The following is a 26,210-nucleotide window of genomic DNA, read 5'->3' on the forward strand; positions in this document are numbered from 1 at the left end:
AAAATAAAAGGAAACGCATGCGGCTTTTTTAAAAATAATTAAAGAAAAAACCCGACAAGCAGTCCCCCCTAATTATGATACCCAGACATGATAAAGCCCAACAGCTGGGGGCTTGTATTCTCAGTCTGGGGAGACCCATGGTTATTGGGCCCCCCAGTCTAAAAATAACAGCTGGCAACCACCCAGGATTGTTGCGTCCATGAAATGTGACAATCCTGGCACTTTACCCGGCTCTTCTGATTGCCCTGGTGCGGTGGCAATCGGGAGCGGAGTTTGGCAGTGGTGGTCTTATAGGAGAGGGGGCCTCAGTCACATCCTGAGGTTAGATTACAAGCCCTGAACATGCATTTCTCATCATCTGCCCAGAAGTCGCCATGTTGGAGACCCTTCTCTCTAATCTTTACCTCACCGGCCCCTTGCCCTGACTCATACAGGCCTTGGAGCGGTGGGATCGTCCTCTTGGACCCCTGCAGGCCTTGGAGCGGTGGGATTGTCCTCTTGGACCCCTGCAGGCCTTGGAGCGGTGGGGTTGTCCTCTTGGACCCCTGCAGGTCTTGGAGCGGTGGGGTTGTCCTCGTGGACCCCTGCAGGCCTTGGAGCGGTGGGATTGTCCTCGTGGACCCCTGCAGGCCTTGGAGCGGTGGGATTGTCCTCTTGGACCCCTGCAGGTCTTGGAGCGGTGGGATTGTCCTCTTGGACCCCTGCAGGTCTTGGAGCGGTGGGGTTGTCCTCGTGGACCCCTGCAGGTCTTGGAGCGGTGGGGTTGTCCTCGTGGACCCCTGCAGGCCTTGGAGCGGTGGGATTGTCCTTGTGGACCCCTGCAGGCCTTGGAGCGGTGGGGTCGTCCTCGTGGACCCCTGCAGGCCTTGGAGCGGTGGGGTTGTCCTGGTAGACCCCTGCAGGCTTTGGAGCGGTGGGGTCGTCCTCGTAGACCCCTGCAGGCTTTGGAGCGGTGGGGTTGTCCTGGTAGACCCATGCAGGCCTTGGAGCGGTGGGGTTGTCCTGGTAGACCCATGCAGGCCTTGGAGCGGTGGGGTTGTCCTGGTAGACCCCTGCAGGCCTTGGAGCGGTGGGGTTGTCCTGGTAGACCCCTGCAGGCTTTGGAGCGGTGGGGTTGTCCTGGTAGACCCATGCAGGCCTTGGAGCGGTGGGGTTGTCCTGGTAGACCCCTGCAGGCCTTGGAGCGGTGGGGTTGTCCTGGTAGACCCATGCAGGCCTTGGAGCGGTGGGATTGTCCTTGTGGACCCCTGCAGGCCTTGGAGCGGTGGGGTCGTCCTCGTGGACCCCTGCAGGCCTTGGAGCGGTGGGGTCGTCCTCGTGGACCCCTGCAGGCTTTGGAGCGGTGGGGTTGTCCTGGTAGACCCATGCAGGCCTTGGAGCGGTGGGGTTGTCCTGGTAGACCCCTGCAGGCCTTGGAGTGGTGGGTTTGTCCTGGTAGACCCCTGCAGGCTTTGGAGCGGTGGGGTCGTCCTCGTAGACCCCTGCAGGCTTTGGAGCGGTGGGGTGGTCCTCGTAGACCCCTGCAGGCCTTGGAGCGGTGGGGTTGTCCTGGTAGACCCCTGCAGGCCTTGGAGCGGTGGGGTGGTCCTCGTAGACCCCTGCAGTCACAGCTCCCCCCGATTTTTAGCTCTGTGATGTTGGTTCTATCTCTGACAGGGCTTAAAGCTTTAGAGTAATGTCACATATATTTTCCTCCAGAGCTGCATTCAGACTTCTGCAGATGTTTTTTTTCTTCGGCGCTCCATTGGGAGACCCAGACGATTGGGTGTATAGCACTGCCTCCGGAGGCCACACAAAGCAATTACACTAAAAAGTGCAAGGCCCCTCCCCTTCTGGCTATACACCCCCCGTGGGATCACGGGCTGCTCAGTTTTCAAGCTTTGTGCGAAGGAGGTCAGACATCCATGCATAAGCTCCACTGTTCAGTCAGCAGTAGCTGCTGACTATATCGGATGGAAGAAAAGAGGGCCCATACTAGGGCCCCCAGCATGCTCCCTTCTCACCCCACTTGCGGTTTGTAAGGTTGAGGTACCTATTGCTGGTACGGAGGCTGGAGCCCACATGCTGTTTTCCTTCCCCATCCCCCTGAGGGGCTCTGAGGAAGTGGGATCTTTCCGGCCACCAAGCCCTGAGGCCGGGCTCCATCCACAGACCCATAGAACCTGCTGGATGTGGAGCGGGAGTGCCGTTCAGGGACAAGGCCCTGCAGCTTTCAGGTACTCTGTGTCCCCGTATGGCAGGCCACGCACACTCCAGGCTTGCTGGGTGTGCTAGTGCGCCGGGGACTGTAGCGCTGTGCGCTGGGCTTATAGTCCCTGCAGATTACTGGGGGACTTTACGTGTGGGGACCGCCGCGCCGACCGCCCCTGGAGCGGCGGCGCAGCTGCGACTTGTAGTGCGCCGGGGACGCGCCGACCGCGCTTTTACGGTGGCGGCGCTTCTAACTTTAGTCCCCGGCTTTTGCGGCCTAGCGCCGCTTCGTTCCCGCCCCCACCCTGTCACTCAGGGACAGGGAGAGACGCTGTTCTATAGCAGCGCCGAGGGCTGGAGACTTATTTGCATTCTCCAGCCCCCTTTACTAGACACAGTGGGCGCCGGGTTCCCGCTCTTGTCTCGGGCACGCCCTCGGCCCGCCCCTCTCCTCTGGACGCCGGCAGCCATTCCGGCACGCAGAGCGGGAAAACGGAGACAAGCGCTGAGCTACCAGCACAGGATTCCGGCGCCACACACCCGCTTTTGTGCGGGCGGTAAGCGGCAACTAAAGTGCTGACCCACTAATGCCGAAGTGTCCTGTTGTACTTTTGTACGGTCGCTATTCAGGATGCAGACCTAGAAACAGCAGCAAAAGATCAGGGGTGCTAAAGCACAGACTCTATATGCTGCTTGTCTTGCATGTGCTGCAGTGTCATGTGTCCTTTATGCTTGTATGCTTTACATTGCACTGTAAGGGCTATTCTTGGCTGTCTACCCGCCTAGATGGCTAGACAGCGGCAGCAAACAGCAATGGTGCTAAGGCACAAGCTTTCAATGCTGCTTGGATTGCATGTACTGCAGAGTTTATTTTCATGCTTGTACATTCACTGCATGTCGCTATTCTTGGCTAATGCTCCTTGATGACTAGACAACAGCAGCAGAAAAGCAAGGGTGCTAAGGCACAAGCTTTCAATGCTGCTTGGATTGCATGTGCTGCAGTGGTTATTTTCATGCTTGTATGCTATACATTCACTGTATGTCGCTTTTCCTGGCTAATGCTCCTGAATAACTAGACAACGGCAGCAGAAAAGCAAAGGTGCCAAGGCACAGGCTTTCTATGCTCCTTGTACTGCATGTGCTGAAGTGTTTATTGTACTTCATGCTTGTATGCTATACATTGCACTGTACGGTCGCTATTCTTGGCTAATGCTCCTAGATGGCTAGACAGCAACAGCAAAAAAAAAAAAAAAAACCATGGGTGCCAAGGCACAGGCTTTCTATGCTGGTTGTACTGCATGCGACTGTTCCAGGACCCCCAGTGTGTGCAATTACTCAACGGGGTCTCTGCTACAGGTGGCCAAAAGAACCACCTGTGATCCCTGTCCAGGGACAGGGACGGAGTTGCAGTTTCCGCTGATATATTGTCTGTGACTATGACTAACATCTTACAGACTTTGCAGTCCAGACAGACCTTGGGCAATGTTGATTCAATGCCCCTGGCCACCCTGATTTCGAAACAAATCATGGCTCCAGGAGGGTCCCATGCATCCCAGGGTGCAGGCTCTGACACGGACGACAGTCCCAGACGGCCTAAGCGAGCTCCCTAAGAACGGCCCTCGACTTCATCACAGTACTCTCTGTATGACGAGGCAGACGTAGCTGTTCAGGACTCTGATCCTGAGACCGCTCTCAATCCGGATACACCGGATGGTGACGCTATAGTGAATAATCTTATAGCGTCCATCAATGGAAGGTTGGGTATTTCTCCCTCAACTCCTCCAGTGGAGGGGTCAGCTTCACAGCAGAAGAAATCCCTATTTCGGTATCTCAAGCGTATATTGAGTACTTTTCTGGTCACTCTGACTCCAGAGAAGCAGTCAGGAACACCACGCCTATCCCGATAAGCGTTTCTCCAACCGTATTGAAGATACGTGTTGTCTCTTCCCCCCTGACGTGCTCAAGCGCTCCAAGGGTGGATCCCCCAATCTCCAGGCTTGCGGCTAGATCTATAGTTGCAGTGGAAGATGGGACTTCACTTAAAGATGCCATTGACAGACAGATAGCCCTATCGGCGGGTCGGTTGCCCCGGCATTCGCAGCCATAGAGGCACTCCAAGCTATTTCAGCTAGTATTGCGCAGAGGGACGCGGTCACATGTACATCTTGGCCGCAGTAGCGTCCTTCACCTCGCAATGTCGGCATTGCGACTCAAGCTGTTTATGCTGTCCTGGACTCTACGAGCCGTACGTCAGTGGCGTCCGCCAACTCCGTGTTGTTACGCTCCTAGTGTTAAGGGATTGGAGTAGATGCTGCTTCCACAAAAGTGCTTAACCAGATTGCCTTTATCTGGTGACAGACTGTTTCGTGAGCGGTTGGATTAAATCATTCAACTGTCCAAGGGTACGGATTCTTCCTTACCCCAGCTATCAAACAAGACCCATCAGGAGAAGGCCCATCAGGAGAAGGGACAGTCGAGGTTTCGGTCCTTCCCAGGCTCGGGCACGTCCCAATTGCCCTCGTCCAACAGGACTCAAAAGGCTCAGAGGGGCGCAGGTTCCTGGCGGGCTCAATCACGCCCGGAGAAGGCAGCCGGAGGAACCGCTACCAAGGCGGTTTCCTCATGACTTTCAGCCCTCTCTCTCCGCGTCCGCGGTCGGTGGCAGACTCCCCCGCTTTAGCGACATTTAGCTGCCACAGGTCAATGGCCGGTGGGTGAGAGACAGTTTGTCGCAAAAACTTCCTCACCGGCCGAGCCGAGGCTCTTCTGCAGGCAGTAGGAGTCGTAATCCCGGTTCCTCCTCAGGAACAAGAGACACTTTTTACTCCGATCTGGTCGGGGTGACAAAATAGGACGACTCCTTCCGTTCCGTTCTGGACCTTAAACTGCTCAACAAGCACGTGAAAACCAGGCGGTTCCGGATGGAATCCCTCCGCTCCGTCATTGCCTCAATGTCTCAAGGAGATTTCCTAGCATCAATAGACATCAGGATGCTTATCTCCACGTGCCGATTGCTCCAGAGCACCGGCGTTTGCTACGATTCGTTATTGAAAACGAGCATCTTCGGTTCGTAGCCCTACCCTTCGGTCTGGCGACAGCCCCACGGGTTTTCACCAAGTTCATGGCAGCAGTGGGACCACTCCCGCACTCTCAGGGTCACCCTGTGATCCCTTACTTAGACCATCTACTTGTCAAGGCACTCTTTTAAGAGGCATGCCAACACAGCCTGAACATGGCGCTGGAGACTTCCCAGAGTTTCGGGTGGGTCCTCAACTTTTCAAAGTTAAACCCAATCGCTGGCATATCTTAGCTTGGGGTTTCACACTCCCTCAGCGATGGTGAAGCTTCCACTGGACAAACAGCGGTCACTACAGACGGGGGTGCAGTCTCTCCTTCAAGGAGACACCTCATCCAGAGGCAGTCCCTTTCACGCAGTTTCATCTGCGTCCACTTCAATAGAACATTCTTCGCTAATGGGAGGGGAAGTCGATGTCCCTACACAGGAACGTCCCCCTTTCTCAGACGATCAAGGACTCTCTTCAGAAGAGTCCACTCTTCAGATCAATTGTCTGGAGCTCTGGGCAGTGCATATGGCACTGCAAGACTTCCTGCAGTGGCTGGAAGGCAAACAGATCCGAATTCAGTCGGACAATCCACAGCGGTGGCATACATCAACCACCAAGGCGGACTACGCAGTCGGTGAGCCTCCCAGGAAGTCCGCCGGATTCTGCTAGGGGTGGAAGACAGAGCATACACCATATCCGCAGTTCACATCCCGGGCGTAGAAAACTGGGAAGCAGACTTCCTCAGTCACCAGGGCGTGGACGCAGGAGAATGGTCTCTGCACCCGGACGGGTGTCAAGAATCGGCACAACAGCAAGGTCCCGGTTTTCATGACAATCAAAGAGCTCTGGCGACAGGCATCTCACAGTCGGTCAACCGTGGGCACTACCAGACCGGCCAGACTTACTGTCCCAAGGGCCGTTTTTCCATCTGAATTCTACGGCCCTGAACCTACTGTGTGGCCATTGCGTCCTAGATCCTAGTGTCCTCAGGATTATCCCACGGGGTCGTTGCCACCATGAGACAGGCTATGAAGCCCACGTCTGCTAAGATCTACCACGGAAGTGGAAGATTTTCTTTTACTGGTGCTCTGTACAAGGAGTGTCCCCCTGGCCATTGGCATTGCCTACTTTTCTTTCCTCCCTGCAATCTGGGTTGGAAAAGGGCTTGTCGCTCGGCTACCTTAAAGGGCAAGTCTCGGCGCTATTGGTGTTTTTTTCAGAAGCGTCTAGCACGACGTCCGCAGGTACGCACGTTCCTGCAGGGGGTTTGGTCATATCGTCCCCCCGTACGAGCGGCCGTTAGATCCATGGGATCTGAACAGGGTACTAGTTGCTCTCCAGAAGCCGCCTTTCGAGTCTCTGACGGATGTTTCACTCTCTCGACTATCACGGAAAGTGGCCTTTCTGGTAGCGATCACGTCTCTTCGGAGAGTGTCTGAGCTAGCAGCGCGGTCATCCAAGGCTCCCTTCCTGGTGGTCCACCAGGACAAGGTAGTGCTGCGCCCCATTCAGGAGTTTCTCCCTAAGGTAGTATCCTCGTTTCATATTAATCAGGATATCTCCTTACCTTCTTTTTGTCCTCATCCGGTTCACCGGTATGAAAAGGATTTTCATTTGTTAGATCTGGTGAGAGCACTCAGAATCTACATTTCCCGCACGGCGCCCCTGCGCCGCTCGGATGCACTCTTTGTCCTTGTCGCTGGCCAGCGCAAGGGGTCGCAGGCTTCCAAAGCCACCCTGGCTCGATGGATCAAAGAACCAATTCTTGAAGCCTACCGTTCTGCTGGGCTTCCGGTTCCATCAGGGCTGAAGGCCCATTCTACCAGAGCCGTGGGTGCGTCCTGGGCATTACGACACCAGGCTACGGCTCAACAGGTGTGCCAGGCAGCTACCTGGTCGAGTCTGCACACTTTCACCAAACATTATCAGGTGCATACCTATGCTTCGGCGGACGCCAGCCTAGGTAGAGGAGTCCTGCAGGCGGCAGTTGCCTCCATATAGGGGAGGGCTGTCTTTGCAGCTCTAACATGAGGTATTTCTTTACCCACCCAGGGACAGCTTTTGGACGTCCCAATCGTCTGGGTCTCCCAATGGAGCGCCGAAGAAGAAGGGAATTTTGTTACTTACCGTAAATTCCTTTTCTTCTAGCTCCTATTGGGAGACCCAGCACCCGCCCTGTTGTCCTTCGGGATTTTTTGGTTTGTTTGCGGGTACACATGTTGTTCATGTTGAACGGTTTTCAGTTCTCCGATGTTACTCGGAGAGAATTTGTTTAAACCAGTTCTTGGCTTTCCTCCTTCTTGCTTTTGCACTAAAACTGGTGAGCCAGTGATCCCACTGGGGGTGTATAGCCAGAAGGGGAGGGGCCTTACACTTTTTAGTGTAATTGCTTTGTGTGGCCTCCGGAGGCAGTGCTATACACCCAATCGTCTGGGTCTCCCAATAGGAGCTAGAAGAAAAGGAATTTACGGTAAGTAACAAAATTCCCTTCTTTCTCCATTCTGCCATCATGTGACCCTGACGTTCAGCTCTGATTGGTCCGTTGTTGTTGATCTCCCCTCATGTCGTGCACATTTGTGGATGCAGCTCTGGATGTGACTAGTGACAGTGGAAGCAGATTATTGCTACACTTCTCACGGTCTCCAGCAATCCGTGGAGTTTTCCTTCAAGGATTTCTCGGTTCTTGAGAAAATTGCCGGTTTCTTCTAATCTCATCCGTCCGGGCCGGAGCTGTAATCCATTCCCATCCGTGTAATGGGATTTGTTTGTGCGGCAGAAGCCGTCCTGTAAATGGCAGATAATCTGCGGAGCCGCCTGGGGAAGCATCCCGCGAGCTCATCAGCCGGAATAATAGTGCCGCCATACTGTGTAGTGGGGGGACGAGTGCTGCCTCTATGGAGGGGCCGTGTACTGACCGCACGGGGCGGAGGAGCGGGCGCTGCAGGGAGCAGACAGCTGCCGCCACGTGTAGAGCCACCGCCCGCCACAGCCACGCCCTCATATCACCTTCATTACTGGGTCAGAGCCCAGGTAGCAGGGAAAATATCCTCACCACATGGTGGTGTTATAAGAACAATATCATGTTATTATTTGAGCATAGTATGGTGGTTTTATGTGGACACCGTATGGTGGTATTATTTAGATACAGTATGGTGGTTTATTTGGATACAGTATGGTGCTTTTATTTGGGTACAGTATAGTGATTTTATTTGGATACAGTATAGTGGTTTTATTTGGATACAGTATAGTGGTTTTATTTGGACACAGTATAGTGGTTTTATTTGGACACAGTATGGTGGTTTTTTTGGACACAGTATGGTGGTTTGATTTGGGTACAGTATGGTGGTTTTATTTGGACACAGTATGGTGGTTTTATTTGGACACAGTATGGTGGTTTTATTTGGACACAGTATGGTGGTTTTATTTGGACACAGTATGGTGGTTTTATTTGGACACAGTATGGTGGTTTGATTTGGACACAGTATGGTGGTTTGATTTGGGTACAGTATGGTGGTTTGATTTGGACACAGTATGGTGGTTTGATTTGGACACAGTATGGTGGTTTTATTTGGACACAGTATGGTGGTTTGATTTGGACACAGTATGGTGGTTTTATTTGGACACAGTATGGTGGTTTTATTTGGACACAGTATGGTGGTTTAATTTGGACACAGTATGGTGGTTTTATTTGGACACAGTATGGTGGTTTTATTTGGACACAGTATGGTGGTTTGATTTGGGTACAGTATGGTGGTTTGATTTGGACACAGTATGGTGGTTTTATTTGGACACAGTATAGTGGTTTTATTTGGACACAGTATAGTGGTTTTATTTGGACACAGTATAGTGGTTTTATTTGGACACAGTATAGTGGTTTTATTTGGACACAGTATAGTGGTTTTATTTGGACACAGTATAGTGGTTTTATTTGGACACAGTATAGTGGTTTTATTTGGACACAGTATAGTGGTTTTATTTGGACACAGTATAGTGGTTTTATTTGGACACAGTATAGTGGTTTTATTTGGACACAGTATAGTGGTTTTATTTGGACACAGTATAGTGGTTTTATTTGGACACAGTATAGTGGTTTTATTTGGATACAGTATGGTGGTATAATTTGGATACCGTATGCTGGTATTTGGATACAGTATGGTGGTATAATTTGGACACAGTATGGTGGTATAATTTGGACACAGTATGGTGGTATTTGGGTACAGTATGGTGGTATAATTTGGACACAGTATGGTGGTATTTGGGTACAGTATGGTGGTATAATTTGGGTACAGTATGGTGGTATTTGGATACAGTATGTTGGTATAATTTGGATACAGTATGGTGGTATTTGGATACAGTATGGTGGTATTTGGATACAGTATGGTGGTATTATTTAGGCAATGTATGGCGGTATTATGTGGACACAGTGTCATGTTATTATTTGCACACAGTGTGGTGGTATTATTTTGGCACAGTATGGTGGTATTATTGGTGAAGATGACATAGGGGCCCCCCATATTTGCTGCCTTGGAGTTGTATGGGGACACATAACAGTGTGCACATCATGCCCTTATCCCACCACCCCTGATTCTCTCCCTTGAGGGGCACAGTTGGGGTAGGCACAGTATGGCCGCCCTCTATATGGCGGCACCACCAGACCTGCTTTCTGTGTGTACCCGCACTCGGCCGCCCGTCTCTTATGGCTTGTCTTTATTTCCGGCAGTGCTCCAAGGCGTACTCCAGCCAGTTCCTGGACACGTTTGATGCGCACAATATGGCGGTGGACGTCGTGCGATGGAATCCATTCCACCCCAAAGTCTTCATCACCTGCAGCTCGGACTGGACTGTGAAGATCTGGGAGCACAGTGTAAAGTATGTCCTGCCGGAGCCCCCACCCATCGTATGTTACACACCGCTGCATGGTATGGGGTCCGCGCCCCAGTGACCCCTCCTTCAGTGACTCTGACCCGTCCTTCATCTCTGCAGGAAGCCCATGTTCGTGTTTGACTTAAACTCTGCGGTGGGGGACGTGGCGTGGGCTCCGTACTCCTCCACGGTGTTTGCAGCAGTTACTACAGATGGCAAGGTAAGGACCATCACCTCCATCTTCTGCGCCTCCTGCGCGGAGCGGTGGCTGTGGATTATTGCTCAGCGCTCGCTGCTGAGGGGCGCTGCGGGGTGAGGCTCACAGAGCACTGTCCGCTGATACATTGCAACAAGTCATTCCTCTGTGCTGCTGTGGGGCGCTGCGAGGTGACGCTCACAGAGCACTGTCCGCTGATACATGGTAACAAGTCATTCCTCTGAGCTGCTGTGGGGCGCTGTGGGGTGAGGCTCACAGAGCACTGTCCGCTGATACATGGCAGCTGCTGTGGAGAGCTGCGGGGTGAGGCTCACAGAGCACTGTCCGCTGATGCATGGTAACAAGTCATTCCTCTGTGCTGCTGAGGGGCGCTGCGGGGTGAGGCTCACAGAGCACTGTCCGCTGATACATGGTAACAAGTCATTCCTCTGTGCTGCTGTGGGGCGCTGCGGGGTGAGGCTCACAGAGCACTGTCCGCTGATACATGGTAACAAGTCATTCCTCTGTGCTGCTGAGGGGCGCTGCGGGGTGAGGCTCACAGAGCACTGTCCGCTGATACATGGCAACAAAGTCATTCCTCTGTGCTGCTGTGGAGAGCTGCGGGGTGAGGCTCACAGAGCACTGTCCGCTGATGCATGGTAACAAGTCATTCCTCTGTGCTGCTGAGGGGCGCTGCGGGGTGAGGCTCACAGAGCACTGTCCGCTGATACATGGTAACAAGTCATTCCTCTGTGCTGCTGTGGGGCGCTGCGGGAGCTCACAGAGCATTGTACACTGATACCTGGTAACAAGTCATTCCTCTGTGCTGCTGTGGGGCGCTGCAGGGTGACGCTCACAGAGCACTGTCCGCTGATACATGGCAACAAAGTCATTCCTCTGTGCTGCTGAGGGGCGCTGCGGGGTGAGGCTCACAGAGCACTGTCCGCTGATACATGGTAACAAGTCATTCCTCTGTGCTGCTGTGGGGCGCTGCAGGGTGACGCTCACAGAGCATTGTCCGCTGATACATGGTAACAAGTCATTCCTCTGTGCTGCTGTGGGGTGCTGCGGGGTGAGGCTCACAGAGCATTGTCCGCTGATACATGGTAACAAGTCATTCCTCTGTGCTGCTGTGGTCAGTTTCCTCTGTGCTGCTGTGGTCAGAGAGTCCTCTGTGCTGCTGTGGTCAGAGAGTCCTCTGTGCTGCTGTGGTCAGAGAGTCCTCTGTGCTGCTGTGGTCAGAGAGTCCTCTGTGCTGCTGTGGTCAGAGATTCCTCTGTGCTGCTGTGGTCAGAGATTCCTCTGTGCTGCTGTGGTCAGAGAGTCCTCTGTGCTGCTGTGGTCAGAGAGTCCTCTGTGCTGCTGTGGTCAGAGATTCCTCTGTGCTGCTGTGGTCAGAGATTCCTCTGTGCTGCTGTGGTCAGAGAGTCCTCTGTGCTGCTGTGGTCAGAGAGTCCTCTGTGCTGCTGTGGTCAGAGAGTCCTCTGTGCTGCTGTGGTCAGAGATTCCTCTGTGCTGCTGTGGTCAGAGATTCCTCTGTGCTGCTGTGGTCAGAGATTCCTCTGTGCTGCTGTGGTCAGAGATTCCTCTGTGCTGCTGTGGTCAGAGATTCCTCTGTGCTGCTGTGGTCAGAGATTCCTCTGTGCTGCTGTGGTCAGAGATTCCTCTGTGCTGCTGCGGTCAGAGAGTCCTCTGTGCTGCTGCGGTCAGAGATTCCTCTGTGCTGCTGTGGTCTCTGGGAAGACGCGAGTCCTGTCATGCTATTTATAGAGGTGTAGTTATTGTTCTGCAGTTGTATCCGCCATCAGTCACACATATACCGGAGCGTTGTATGTGGATTATGCACTGGAGTCACATGTACCCACCTTGCTCCTTTTAGGCCTTCTTCCATTTCTTTTCCCCTCCCTCCCTTCCGTTCCTCCATCCTTCTTTCCGTTCTCCATTCATTATTTATATATTTTTTTCCTTCTTCCCTTGCTTTCTTTATTTCCCCCCTTCCTACCTTCCACCATTCCTCCAGCCTTCCCTTTCTTCTTTCCTTTGTCCTGTCCTTCCTTCTTTTGTCCACTCCTTCTCTAATCTCTTGCTTCTTCCCTTCTTTCATCCATATTCCATCCTTTTTTCCCTTTTTATCTCCTTGCTTTTTTCCTCACTTTATTCATTGTTCCCCTCCTTCCTTTTTTCTTTTCCCTCCTCTCTTACATCCATTATTCCTTTTTAATTTCCTCCATCTATTCATTCCTTCCTCCTTTCTTTCCTTTCTTCTTTTCTCTTCCCTGCCTTCCTTACTTTATTCATCGCTATCCTCCTTCTATTCTTTTGTCTCCTCTTTCCTTGCTCCCTTCTTTCCTTCTTCCTTCCCATCCTTTCCTTCCTCCATCCCTACCTCCATCCCTTTCTCCCTCTCGCTCTTCCTCCCTCCATCCCTTTCGCCCTCCATCCCTTTCGCCCTCCATCCCTTTCGCCCTCCATCCCTTTCGCCCTCCATCCCTTTCGCCCTCCATCCCTTTCGCCCTCCATCCCTTTCGCCCTCCATCCCTTTCGCCCTCCATCCCTTTCGCCCTCCATCCCTTTCGCCCTCCATCCCTTTCGCCCTCCATCCCTTTCGCCCTCCATCCCTTTCGCCCTCCATCCCTTTCGCCCTCCATCCCTTTCGCCCCCCCATCCCTTTCGCCCCCCATCCCTTTCGCCCCCCATCCCTTTCGCCCCCCATCCCTTTCGCCCCCCATCCCTTTCGCCCCCCATCCCTTTCGCCCCCCCATCCCTTTCGCCCCCCCATCCCTTTCGCCCCCCCATCCCTTTCGCCCCCCCCATCCCTTTCGCCCCCCCATCCCTTTCGCCCCCCCCATCCCTTTCGCCCCCCCATCCCTTTCGCCCCCCCATCCCTTTCGCCCCCCCATCCCTTTCGCCCCCCCATCCCTTTCGCCCCCCCATCCCTTTCGCCCCCCCATCCCTTTCGCCCCCCCCATCCCTTTCGCCCCCCCCATCCCTTTCGCCCCCCCATCCCTTTCGCCCCCCCATCCCTTTCGCCCCCCCCATCCCTTTCTCTTTTTTTCCTCCATCCCTTACTCCCTTCCTCCTTCCATGTTTCTCCCATCCTCCTTCCAGCTTTCTCCCATCCTTCCTTCCTTCCTTCCTTCCTTCCTTCCTTCCTTCATTCTTTCTTCCCTCCCTTCCTTCCTTCATTCTTTCTTCCCTTCCTTCCTTCCTTCCTTCCTCTCTTCCTCTATCCTTTTTCCCTTCCTCCATCCCTCCCTTCCTTCCTTCCTCCATCCATCACTACCTCCCTCCATCCATCACCACCTCCCTCCATCCTTCTTCCCTCCATCCTTCTTCTCTTCCTCCATCACTCCCTTCCTTCTTCACTCCCTCCCTCCATCCCTTCCTTCTTCCCTCCCTTCCTCCATCACTCCCTTCCTCCATCCCTTTCTTCCCTTCCTCCATCCCTTTCTTCCCTTCCTCTATCCCTTTCCTCCCTTCCTCCATCCCTTTCTTCCCTTCCTCCATCCCTTTCTTCCCTTCCTCTATCCCTTTCTTCCCTTCCTCCATCCCTTTCTTCCCTTCCTCCATCCCTTTCTTCCCTTCCTCCATCCCTTTCTTCCCTTCCTCCATCCCTTTCTTCCCTTCCTCCATCCCTTTCTTCCCTTCCTCCATCCCTTTCTTCCCTTCCTCCATCCCTTTCTTCCCTTCCTCCATCCCTTTCTTCCCTTCCTCCATCCCTTTCTTCCCTCCATCCCTCTATCCCTTTCTTTATCTCCCCCTCTCACACTTGCATTGTGTTTTCTGGTGATTCCTCTTGGGTGACTGTAGGCTTTCGCTGACTCCGTCCTCCTCCTCCGTCCCTATAATCTTATTTCCTTCCTCGCGGTGTAGCTGGGCGTCTGGGGTCTCCGCCAGGGACCGCTCATCCCACGTTACCTCTTACTGACGATAACCTCCATCATTCCCTCATGATCCGGGCAGGTATTTTGCTGTAGGCTGCGCAGCCTCGGAGGCCGTAGCTTGTGCGGCGTCTATGAAGATCCAGGACACCACCAGGTGATGGGGCTTCTGCCCGCAGCCTTAGGAGGTCCCTCTGCCTCAGAAGAGGACACCACCAGGTGATGGGGCTGCTGCCCGCAGTCTTAGGGGGTCCCTCTGCCTCAGAGGAGGACACCACCAGGTGATGGGGCTGCTGCCCGCAGTCTTAGGAGATCCCTCTGCCTCAGAAGAGGACACCACCAGGTGATGGGGCTGCTGCCCACAGTCTTAGGAGGTCCCTCTGCCTCAGAAGAGGACACCACCAGGTGATGGGGCTGCTGCCCACAGTCTTAGGAGGTCCCTCTGCCTCAGAAGAGGACACCACCAGGTGATGGGGCTGCTGCCCGCAGTCTTAGGGGGTCCCTCTCCCTCAGAAGAGGACACCACCAGGTGATGGGGCTGCTGCCCACAGTCTTAGGAGGTCCCTCTGCCTCAGAAGAGGACACCACCAGGTGATGGGGCTGCTGCCCGCAGTCTTAGGGGGTCCCTCTACCTCAGAAGAGGACACCACCAGGTGATTGGGCTGCTGCACACAGTCTTAGGAGGTCCCTCTGCCTCAGGAGAGAACACCACCAGATGATGGGGCTGCTGCCCACAGCCTTAGGGGGTCCCTCAGCCTCAGAAGAGGACACCACCAGGTGATGGGGCTGCTGCCCGCAGTCTTAGGGGGTCCCTCTCCCTCAGAAGAGGACACCACCAGGTGATGGGGCTGCTGCCCACAGTCTTAGGAGGTCCCTCTGCCTCAGAAGAGGACACCACCAGGTGATGGGGCTGCTGCCCGCAGTCTTAGGGGGTCCCTCTACCTCAGAAGAGGACACCACCAGGTGATTGGGCTGCTGCACACAGTCTTAGGGGGTCCCTCTGCCTCAGGAGAGAACACCACCAGATGATGGGGCTGCTGCCCACAGCCTTAGGGGGTCCCTCTGCATCAGAAGAGGACACCACCAGGTGATGGGGCTGCTGCCCGCAGTCTTAGGGGGTCCCTCTGCCTCAGAAGAGGACACCACCAGGTGATGGGGCTGCTGCCCGCAGTCTTAGGAGGTCCCTCTGCCTCAGAAGAGGACACCACCAGGTGATGGGGCTGCTGCCCGCAGTCTTAGGGGGTCCCTCTGCCTCAGAAGAGGACACCACCAGGTGATGGGGCTGCTGCCCGCAGTCTTAGGAGGTCCCTCTGCCTCAGAAGAGGACACCACCAGATGATGGGGCTGCTGCCCGCAGCCTTAGGGGGTCCCTCAGCCTCAGAAGAGGACTCCACCAGGTGATGGGGCTGCTGCCCGCAGTCTTAGGAGGTCCCTCTGCCTCAGGAGAGAACACCACCAGATGATGGGGCTGCTGCCTGCAGCCTTAGGGGGTCCCTCAGCCTCAGAAGAGGACTCCACCAGGTAATGGGGCTGCTGCCCGCAACCTTAGTTGGACCCTCTGCTTCAGAAGAGGACACCACCAGATGATGGGGCTGCTACCGTTAACCTTTGTGGAGCGGTGGACAGATGAGCGGCTTCTCCCGGTTGGAGGTTCGGCGTTCCTTCGCGGCAGAAGTGGTTAATAGCAGCCGCGATTACGGGCTCAGTAATCCGGATAACAGTCACTTATGCGCGACTGAAGACACAAAATGTTTTCTCCGTTTGATGGATTTTGCTCTGGAGCCGGATCTGCCTTCTCCGTCCCGCGAGGAGCTTCTGCTCCTGCCCGCGGTCCTGTCATGTGCCGTGTGCTCGGCCTCCGATGTGCTCGGCCTCCGATGTGCCCTCCGGGGGTCTCCATTCCTCACAAGTTGTCATTGTGATCCTGGCAGTGTTATAAATAGAGCGGCGCGGGATCTTGGAGGAGGGGAGAGCGCTGCGGACATCTGAGAGCAGGCACCGCGGGATGTAACTTGTGAATGATGGGGGTTATACTACTGTGATCCAAGTAATGAAACGGTTTTCTTCCTGGATTGCCCTGTATTTAGGTGACTGAGTGCGTATGACCGTTGCTGGGCCCGGGAGCGTGTGACCGTTGCTGGGCCCGGGAGCGTGTGACAGTTGCTGGGCCCGGGAGCGTGTGACCGTTGCTGGGCCCGGGAGCGTGTGACCGTTGCTGGGCCCGGGAGCGTGTGACCGTTGCTGGGCCCGGGAGCGTGTGACCGTTGCTGGGCCCGGGAGCGTGTGACCGTTGCTGGGCCCGGGAGCGTGTGACCGTTGCTGGGCCCGGGAGCGTGTGACCGTTGCTGGGCCCGGGAGCGTGTGACCGGTGCTGGGCCCGGGAGCGTGTGACCGGTGCTGGGCCCCTGAGCATGGGAGTGGTGTCGGGCCTGGGAGTGTGGGGCCGTTACTGTGCCAGGGTGCGAGAGGCCAGCGCTGGGCCCTAGCCCTGTGGGCCCAAGAGTGGTCCCAGGCCCAGGATCATGGTGCGGGAGCGTGGAGCCGGTGTTGGGTCCGAGAAATGTATGGTTGGTCCTCTGTGTATCCGCCATTATTGCTGCAGCCCAGGCCCCGTCCTCTGTGTATCCGCCATTATTCCTGAAGCCCAGGCCCCGTCTTCTGTGTATCCGCCGTTATTCCTGCAGCCCAGGCCCCGTCCTCTGTGTATCCGCCGTTATTCCTGCAGCTCAGGCCCCGTCCTCTGTGTATCCGCCATTATTCCTGCAGCCCAGGCCCCGTCCTCTGTGTATCCGCCGTTATTCCTGCAGCCCAGGCCCCGTCCTCTGTGTATCCGCCGTTATTGCTGCAGCCCAGGCCCCGTCCTCTGTGTATCCGCCGTTATTCCTGCAGCCCAGGCCCCGTCCTCTGTGTATCCGCCGTTATTCCTGCAGCCCAGGCCCCGTCTTCTGTGTATCCGCCGTTATTCCTGAAGCCCAGGCCCCGTCTTCTGTGTATCCGCCGTTATTCCTGCAGCCCAGGCCCCGTCCTCTGTGTATCCGCCGTTATTCCTGCAGCTCAGGCCCCGTCCTCTGTGTATCCGCCATTATTCCTGCAGCCCAGGCCCCGTCCTCTGTGTATCCGCCGTTATTCCTGCAGCCCAGGCCCCGTCCTCTGTGTATCCGCCGTTATTGCTGCAGCCCAGGCCCCGTCCTCTGTGTATCCGCCGTTATTCCTGCAGCCCAGGCCCCGTCCTCTGTGTATCCGCCGTTATTCCTGCAGCCCAGGCCCCGTCCTCTGTGTATCCGCCATTATTGCTGCAGCCCAGGCCCCGTCCTCTGTGTATCCGCCGTTATTCCTGCAGCCCAGGCCCCGTCCTCTGTGTATCCGCCGTTATTCCTGCAGCCCAGGCCCCGTCCTCTGTGTATCCGCCGTTATTCCTGCAGCCCAGGCCCCGTCCTCTGTGTATCCGCCGTTATTCCTGCAGCCCAGGCCCCGTCCTCTGTGTATCCGCCGTTATTGCTGCAGCCCAGGCCCCGTCCTCTGTGTATCCGCCGTTATTCCTGCAGCCCAGGCCCCGTCCTCTGTGTATCCGCCGTTATTCCTGCAGCCCAGGCCCCGTCCTCTGTGTATCCGCCGTTATTCCTGCAGCCCAGGCCCCGTCCTCTGTGTATCCGCCGTTATTCCTGCAGCCCAGGCCCCGTCCTCTGTGTATCCGCCGTTATTCCTGCAGCCCAGGCCCCGTCCTCTGTGTATCCGCCGTTATTGCTGCAGCCCAGGCCCCGTCCTCTGTGTATCCGCCGTTATTCCTGCAGCCCAGGCCCCGTCCTCTGTGTATCCGCCGTTATTCCTGCAGCCCAGGCCCCGTCCTCTGTGTATCCGCCGTTATTGCTGCAGCCCAGGCCCCGTCCTCTGTGTATCCGCCGTTATTCCTGCAGCCCAGGCCCCGTCCTCTGTGTATCCGCCGTTATTCCTGCGCTCTTCCTCACATCTTCTGAATTTTCATCACATCCTCGGTTAATTCATTTTACTTCAGGGTAAAATATTGCGCTCCGTGCGCCGGCTCCCGCAGGTCAGGTACACTCACATTACCATACTTTAATATGTATTTCCTCCATCTCATGCACACTGAGGACTAACGAGCCGAGGATGGGGAGCGGGTCACATGACAGCGCGGTTATTACAGATCCAGGTGAGCGCGTCATTCTCCTGTATAATCAGGGAAGCTTCGCCGCTGGTCACACACCGGGCCGTCATCATCGGGCATCTACTTATTATCAAAGCCCCAGTCAGCATCCTATAGGTTAACTTTATATTTCTGTAAAAAGAGGTTCAGGGATGGGGCCCGTTCTCAATATCGAGGCCGGTCCCAGAGGGGAAACATTCATGGCATATCCTGAGGATAGAGCCAAGTCTTAATAGTGGCCATGGATGTGATGACATGTAGAGCTCTATCATGATCAATGGTCACCATGAATGTGATGATATATAGAGCTGGGCCGTGATCAGTGGTCTCCATGAATATGTTGACATGTAGAGCTAGGCCTTGATCTATGGTTTCCATGAGCGTGATGAGATGTAGAGCAAGGCCATGATCTATGGTCTCTATGAATGTGGTGACACGTAGAGCTAGGCCATGATCAATGATCTCCATGAGTGTGATGAGATGTAGAGCTAGATTATGATCAGTGGTCTCCATGAGCGTGATGACTTGTAGAGCTAGGCCATGATCAATGGTCTCTATGATCGTAATGAGATGTAGAGGTAGACCATGATCAATGCTCTCTATGACTGTGGTGACACATAGAGCTAGGCCATGATCAATGGTCTCCATGAGTGTGATGAGATGTAGAGCTAGACCATGATCAATGGTCTCCATGAGCATGATGACTTGTAGAGCTAGGCCATGATCAATGGTCTCCATGAGCATGATGACTTGTAGAGCTAGGCCATGATCAATGGTCTCCATGAGCATGATGACTTGTAGAGCTAGGCCATGATCAATGGTCTCTATGAATGTGGTGACACGTAGAGCTAGGCCATGATCACTGGTTGCCAAGGATATAGTGACATATAGAGCTAGGACATGGTCAGTGGTCTCCATGAGCGTGAAGACATGTAGAGCAAGACCATGATTAATAATCTCTATGAATGTTTTAATATGTAGAGCTAGATCAATGGTTTCCATAGATGTGATGACATGTAGAGCTGGGCCGTGATCAATGGCCACCATGGATATGATGACCAGTAGTGTTAGGTCATGATCAATGGTTGCCACGGATGTGATGATATACAGAGCTACATCATGGTTAATGGTCGCCATGGATGTGTTGGTGTATAGAGCTACATCATGATTAATGGTCGCCATGGATGTGTTGGTGTATAGAGCTACATCATGGTTAATGGTCGCAATGGATGTGTTGGTGTATAGAGCTATATCATGATTAATGGTCGCAATGGATGTGATTACATTTAGAGCTGACCCATGATCAATGGTCACCATAGATGTGATGTCATATAGAGCTATATCATGATGAAAGGTTGCCATTGATGTGATGACATGCAGGACTAGGTCATGATCAATAGTCTCCATGGATATGATGATATATAGAGCTAGGCCAAGATGAATGGTCACCATAAGCATGATGACATTTACAGCTGGACCATAATCAATGGTTGCCATGAATGTTGTAACACGTAGAGCTAGGTCATGATCAATGGTGTCTATGACTGTGGTGTCACGTAGAGCTAGGCCATGATCAATGGTGTCTATGACTGTGGTGTCACGTAGAGCTAGGCCATGATCAATGGTGTCTGACTGTGGTGTCACGTAGAGCTAGGCCATGATCAATGGTGTCTATAAACAAGGTGACACGTAGAGATAGGCCATGTTCAATGATCTCTATGAATGTGGTGGCACATGGAGCTAGGCCATGATCAATAGTTGCCAAGGATATAGTGACATATAGAGCTAGGACATGGTCAATGGTCTAAATAGATGTGATGACAAGTAGAGCTAGGTCATGATCAATGGTCGCCATGAATGTGGTGACACGTAGAGCTAGGCCATGAACAATGGTCTCTATGAATTTGATGACCAGTAGAGCGAGGCCATGATCAATGGTCACCATGGGTGTGATGCATCTAGAGCGAGGCCATGATTAATGGTCTCTATGAATGTGGTGACACGTAGAGCAGAAAGAGAAGAAGAGAACTGTCTGAGGACTAAAGAAACAAAATTGTTGAAAAATATTAATAATCTCAAGGTTACAAGTCTATCTCCAGAGATCTTGATGTTCCTTTACCCACAATGCACAACACAATCAAGAAGTTTACAACCCATGGCTCTGTAGCTAATCTCCCTGGATGTGGAAAGCAGAGAACAATTGATGAAAGGTTGTAAGCAAGATAGTCCGGGTGGTGGATAATCCCCAATCAAGTTCTAAAGAAATTCAAGCCGTTCTGCACCTTAGGGGGCCTCATTGTCAGCGAAAACTATCTGGCCACATCTGAACGAAACGCTATGGCAGGAGACCCAGGAGGACCCCACTGTGAACACACACCACCAGTGATGGGTATGAAATCCATAGGATACAGCCCTAGAGATATCCATATGCAAGTACCAGAATGTAGCGAGTGGGGTTCTCATCCCGGTGTGGGGCCTGTCGGGGTCGCCAACCCTCAGGATGAGGCATAGTCATGGAATTGTTACAATTAGCTCTTGAGTAATGGCTACAAGACGTATATTGATTAGTTATAACCTATAGGGACCGGAAAAGTCATGGAAAGAACAGGGTTGAGTAATGGTTAATTGTTGGCATCAAAGTTATAAAAAGTAAAGATAGGTGGGTATATGATGGGTATAAAAGTAATGGAATATAGAGCGAGAAGAAGTATGGAAGTCGTGAAGTCAATGGATACTGGTGTCTCTCATACATCAGTGGTGGGTACGTCAGCCATGAACTGGAGAACTGGGTCCTGAACCATGGATACTTGTGTCTCATACCTCAGTGTTGACTACATCAGCCTTTAAATATAGATCTCGGTCACGATTCATGGATACTGGTGTCTGATACGTCAGTGGTGGGTACGTTAGCTATGAAATGTAGAGCTTAGTCATGATTCATGGATACTGGTGTCTTATATCTCCGTGTTGTGTGCGTCAGCCATGAAATGTAGATCTGGGTCACAATCCATGGATACTTGTGTCTCATACCTCAGTGTTGTGTGCGTCAGCCATGAAATGTAGATCTGGGTCACAATCCATAGATACTGGTCTCAGACCTCAGTGTTGGGTACATCAGCCATTAAATCTAGATCTGGGTGTCTCTCATACCTCAGTGGTGGGTACGTCAGCCATGATGTAGAGCTGGGTCACGATTCATGGATACTGGTGTCTCATACCTCAGTGGTGGATGCATCAGCCATGAAATGTAGAGCTGGGTCACGATTCATGGATACTGGTGTCTCCTATCTCAGTGGTGGGTGCGTCAGCCATGATGTAGAGCTGGGTCACGATTCATGGATACTGGTGTCTCATACCTCAGTGGTGGATGCGTCAGCCATGATGTAGAGCTGGGTCACGATTCATGGATACTGGTGTCTCATACCTCAGTGGTGGGTGCGTCAGCCATGATGTAGAGCTGGGTCACGATTCATGGATACTGGTGTCTCATACCTCAGTGGTGGATGCGTCAGCCATGATGTAGAGCTGGGTCACGATTCATGGATACTGGTGTCTCCTATCTCAGTGATAGTGATTCTGAATGTCCTGGAAAGTCCAGAAGGTGAGGGTCCATGGTGGGAATGATCCTTGTGGATTATAGCGTTAGGGTCATGGTCTATGGTTGGTATGTAGGTTTTGCAGTATTAAGCTCGGTCAGTGTGAATGTCTCGTATGTGATCAATATACAGTTAGGTCCAGAAATCTTTGGACAGTGACACAGTTTTCGCGAGTTGGGCTCTGCATGCCACCACATTGGATTTGAAATGAAACCTCTACAACAGAATTCAAGTGCAGATTGTAACGTTTAATTTGAAGGTTTGAACAAAAATATCTGATAGAAATTGTAGGAATTGTCACATTTCTTTACAAACACTCCACATTTTAGGAGGTCAAAAGTAATTGGACAAATAAACCAAACCCAAACAAAATATTTTTATTTTCAATATTTTGTTGCGAATCCTTTGGAGGCAATCACTGCCTTAAGTCTGGAACCCATGGACATCACCAAACGCTGGGTTTCCTCCTTCTTAATGCTTTGCCAGGCCTTTACAGCCGCAGCCTTCAGGTCTTGCTTGTTTGTGGGTCTTTCCGTCTTAAGTCTGGATTTGAGCAAGTGAAATGCATGCTCAATTGGGTTAAGATCTGGTGATTGACTTGGCCATTGCAGAATGTTCCACTTTTTTGCACTCATGAACTCCTGGGTAGCTTTGGGTGTATGCTTGGGGTCATTGTCCATCTGTACTATGAAGCGCCGTCCGATCAACTTTGCGGCATTTGGCTGAATCTGGGCTGAAAGTATATCCCGGTACACTTCAGAATTCATCCGGCTACTCTTGTCTGCTGTTATGTCATCAATAAACACAAGTGACCCAGTGCCATTGAAAGCCATGCATGCCCATGCCATCACGTTGCCTCCACCATGTTTTACAGAGGATGTGGTGTGCCTTGGATCATGTGCCGTTCCCTTTCTTCTCCACACTTTTTTCTTCCCATCATTCTGGTACAGGTTGATCTTGGTCTCATCTGTCCATAGAATACTTTTCCAGAACTGAGCTGGCTTCATGAGGTGTTTTTCAGCAAATTTAACTCTGGCCTGTCTATTTTTGGAATTGATGAATGGTTTGCATCTAGATGTGAACCCTTTGTATTTACTTTCATGGAGTCTTCTCTTTACTGGTGACTTAGAGACAGATACACCTACTTCACTGAGAGTGTTCTGGACTTCAGTTGATGTTGTGAATGGGTTCTTCTTCACCAAAGAAAGTATGCGGCGATCATCCACCACTGTTGTCATCCGTGGACGCCCAGGCCTTTTGAGTTCCCAAGCTCACCAGTCAATTCCTTTTTTCTCAGAATGTACCCGACTGTTGATTTTGCTACTCCAAGCATGTCTGCTATCTCTCTGATGGATTTTTTCTTTTTTTTTCAGCCTCAGGATGTTCTGCTTCACCTCAATTGAGAGTTCCTTAGACTACATGTTGTCTGGTCACAGCAACAGCTTCCAAATGCAAAACCACACACCTGTAATCAACCCCAGACCTTTTAACTACTTCATTGATTACAGGTTAACGAGGGAGACGCCTTCAGAGTTAATTGCAGCCCTTAGAGTCTCTTGTCCAATTACTTTTGGTCCCTTGAAAAAGAGGAGGCTATGCATTACAGAGCTATGATTGCTAAACCCTTTCTCCGATTTGGATGTGAAAACTCTCATATTGCAGCTGGGAGTGTGCACTTTCAGCCCATATTATATATAGAATTGTATTTCTGAACATGTTTTTGTAAACAGCTAAAATAACAAAACTTGTGTCACTGTCCAAATATTTCTGGACCTAACTGTATGATAGAGCTCGGTGATGACTATTGACCATTCGTGGTGGTGCGTCACCATTTACACGTCCTCGTCTCATTTCTACATTAGTCTGGAGGACCTTTCCTAGATTTGTATGTTTTTATACCAGTGAAACCTTCATCCCAGAAGTCATCTTCATGCATGTGACATGCCACAGCCCATTATACTGAGCCACAGGCCACTCCGGCTCTACAGCCCATTATACTGAGCCACAGGCCAGTCCAGCTCCACAGCCTATTATACTGAGCCACAGGCCGCTCCGGCTCTACAGCCCATTATACTGAGCCACAGGCCACTCCGGCTCCACAGCCTATTATACTGAGCCACAGGCCACTCCGGCTCCACAGCCTATTATACTGAGCCACAGGCCACTCCGGCTCTACAGCCTATTATACTGAGCCACAGGCCACTCCGGCTCCACAGCCCATTATACTGAGCCACAGGCCACTCCGGCTCCACAGCCTATTATACTGAGCCACAGGCCACTCCGGCTCCAAAGCCCATTATACTGAGTCACAGGCCACTCCGGCTCCACAGCCTATTATACTGAGCCACAGGCCACTCCGGCTCCACAGCCCATTATACTGAGCCACAGGCCACTCCGGCTCCACAGCCTATTATACTGAGCCACAGGCCACTCCGGCTCCACAGCCCATTATACTGAGCCACAGGCCACTCCGGCTCCACAGCCCATTATACTGAGTCACAGGCCACTCCGGCTCCACAGCCTATTATACTGAGCCACAGGCCACTCCAGCTCCACAGCCTATTATACTGAGCCACAGGCCACTCCGGCTCCACAGCCTATTATACTGAGCCACACTCCACTCCGGCTCCACAGCCCATTATACTGAGCCACAGGCCACGCCGGCTCCACAGCCCATTATACTGAGCTACAGGCCACTCCGGCTCCACAGCCTATTATACTGAGCCACAGGCCACTCTGGCTCCACAGCCTATTATACTGAGCCACAGGCCACTTCGGCTCCACAACCTATTATACTGAGCCACAGGCCGCTCCGGCTCTACAGCCTATTATACTGAGCCACAGGCCACTCCGGCTCCACAGCCTATTATACTGAGCCACAGGCCACTCCGGCTCCACAGCCTATTATACTGAGCCACAGGCCGCTCCGGCTCCACAGCCTATTATACTGAGCCACAGGCCACTCCGGCTCCACAACCTATTATACTGAGCCACAGGCCACTCCGGCTCCACAGCCTATTATACTGAGCCACAGGCCACTCCGGCTCCACAGCCTATTATACTGAGCCACAGGCCGCTCCGGCTCCACAGCCTATTATACTGAGCCACAGGCCGCTCCGGCTCCACAGCCTATTATACTGAGCCACAGGCTGCTCCGGCTCCACAACCCATTATACTGAGCCACAGGCCACTCCGGCTCCACAGCCTATTATACTGAGCCACACTCCACTCCGGCTCCACAGCCTATTATACTGAGCCACAGGCCACTCCGGCTCCACAGCCTATTATACTGAGCCACAGGCCGCTCCGGCTCCACAGCCTATTATACTGAGCCATAGGCCGCTCCGGCTCCACAGCCCATTATACTGAGTCACAGGCCACTCCGGCTCTACAGCCTATTATACTGAGCCACAGGCCACTCCGGCTCCACAGCCCATTATACTGAGTCACAGGCCACTCCGGCTCCACAGCCCATTATACTGAGCCACAGGCCACTCCGGCTCCACAGCCCATTATACTGAGTCACAGGCCACTCCGGCTCCACAGCCCATTATACTGAGTCACAGGCCACTCCGGCTCCACAGCCCATTATACTGAGTCACAGGCTGCTCCGGCTCTACAGCCCATTATACTGAGCCACAGGCCACTCCGGCTCCACAGGCCACTCCGGCTCCACATGCCGCTCCGGCTCCACCGCTCTCATGAGATTGACCTTTATCTGATGAGAAGGTTCAGCAATATGGAAAACGAGCCAGGAATGATGAAAGATCTCCTCCGTGTGTTGATCCTCGTCACCTGCCCGGCCGACCCTTCGTCAGGAACGGTAACTGTTGTGTGTGAACCATGAGCCGATCCCCGCGATCCCGGGGACACAATCAGCGGATGGCTTCCTTGTAGTCGCTGCGCTGATGATTACAGTCCCGGGTCTGTGCAGCGAGCGCTCATTACCAGAGATGAGGAGGATAACTCCTAACCAGAGATAATTAGTGTTTTCCAGGCGGCATCAATCACACACAAGAGTCAGTGTACTGCACGCTGCCATTACTGTGTCTGATAACGGGATCAGTAGCGGTAACTGACATTACGCATGCCCTCGCCATCTATGGGAGCCCGTGCATGCAGTCATCAGAGGCGCTGAGAGGTGGAATTCATCTTCAGATTTTTATTGGCAGCCGGAAGGTTTTGTTGCTAAATTCCCTCCACCTTGACTAAAACCCCCAGTTCTGGCTGCTGAAAATCAACCAAAAAGCTCAGTGA

At 52.9% G+C, this 26,210-nt stretch overlaps 1 protein-coding gene across 2 annotated transcripts in view; it reads left to right on the top strand.

Annotated features, from left to right (window-relative positions):
• The window catches only part of DNAI1 (dynein axonemal intermediate chain 1), a 158,083-nt gene that overhangs the window by 69,899 nt on the left and 61,974 nt on the right, over nt 1–26,210 (top strand). For both annotated transcript variants that reach the window (XM_075343901.1, XM_075343908.1), the window contains exons 18-19: nt 9,976–10,124; nt 10,239–10,338. In XM_075343901.1, coding sequence (XP_075200016.1) covers nt 9,976–10,124; nt 10,239–10,338 — 249 coding nt within the window. The remainder of the gene's footprint in view (nt 1–9,975; nt 10,125–10,238; nt 10,339–26,210) is intronic.

The sequence above is a fragment of the Anomaloglossus baeobatrachus genome, chromosome 1, assembly GCF_048569485.1.
Source record: "Anomaloglossus baeobatrachus isolate aAnoBae1 chromosome 1, aAnoBae1.hap1, whole genome shotgun sequence".
Lineage (NCBI taxonomy): Eukaryota > Metazoa > Chordata > Amphibia > Anura > Aromobatidae > Anomaloglossus > Anomaloglossus baeobatrachus.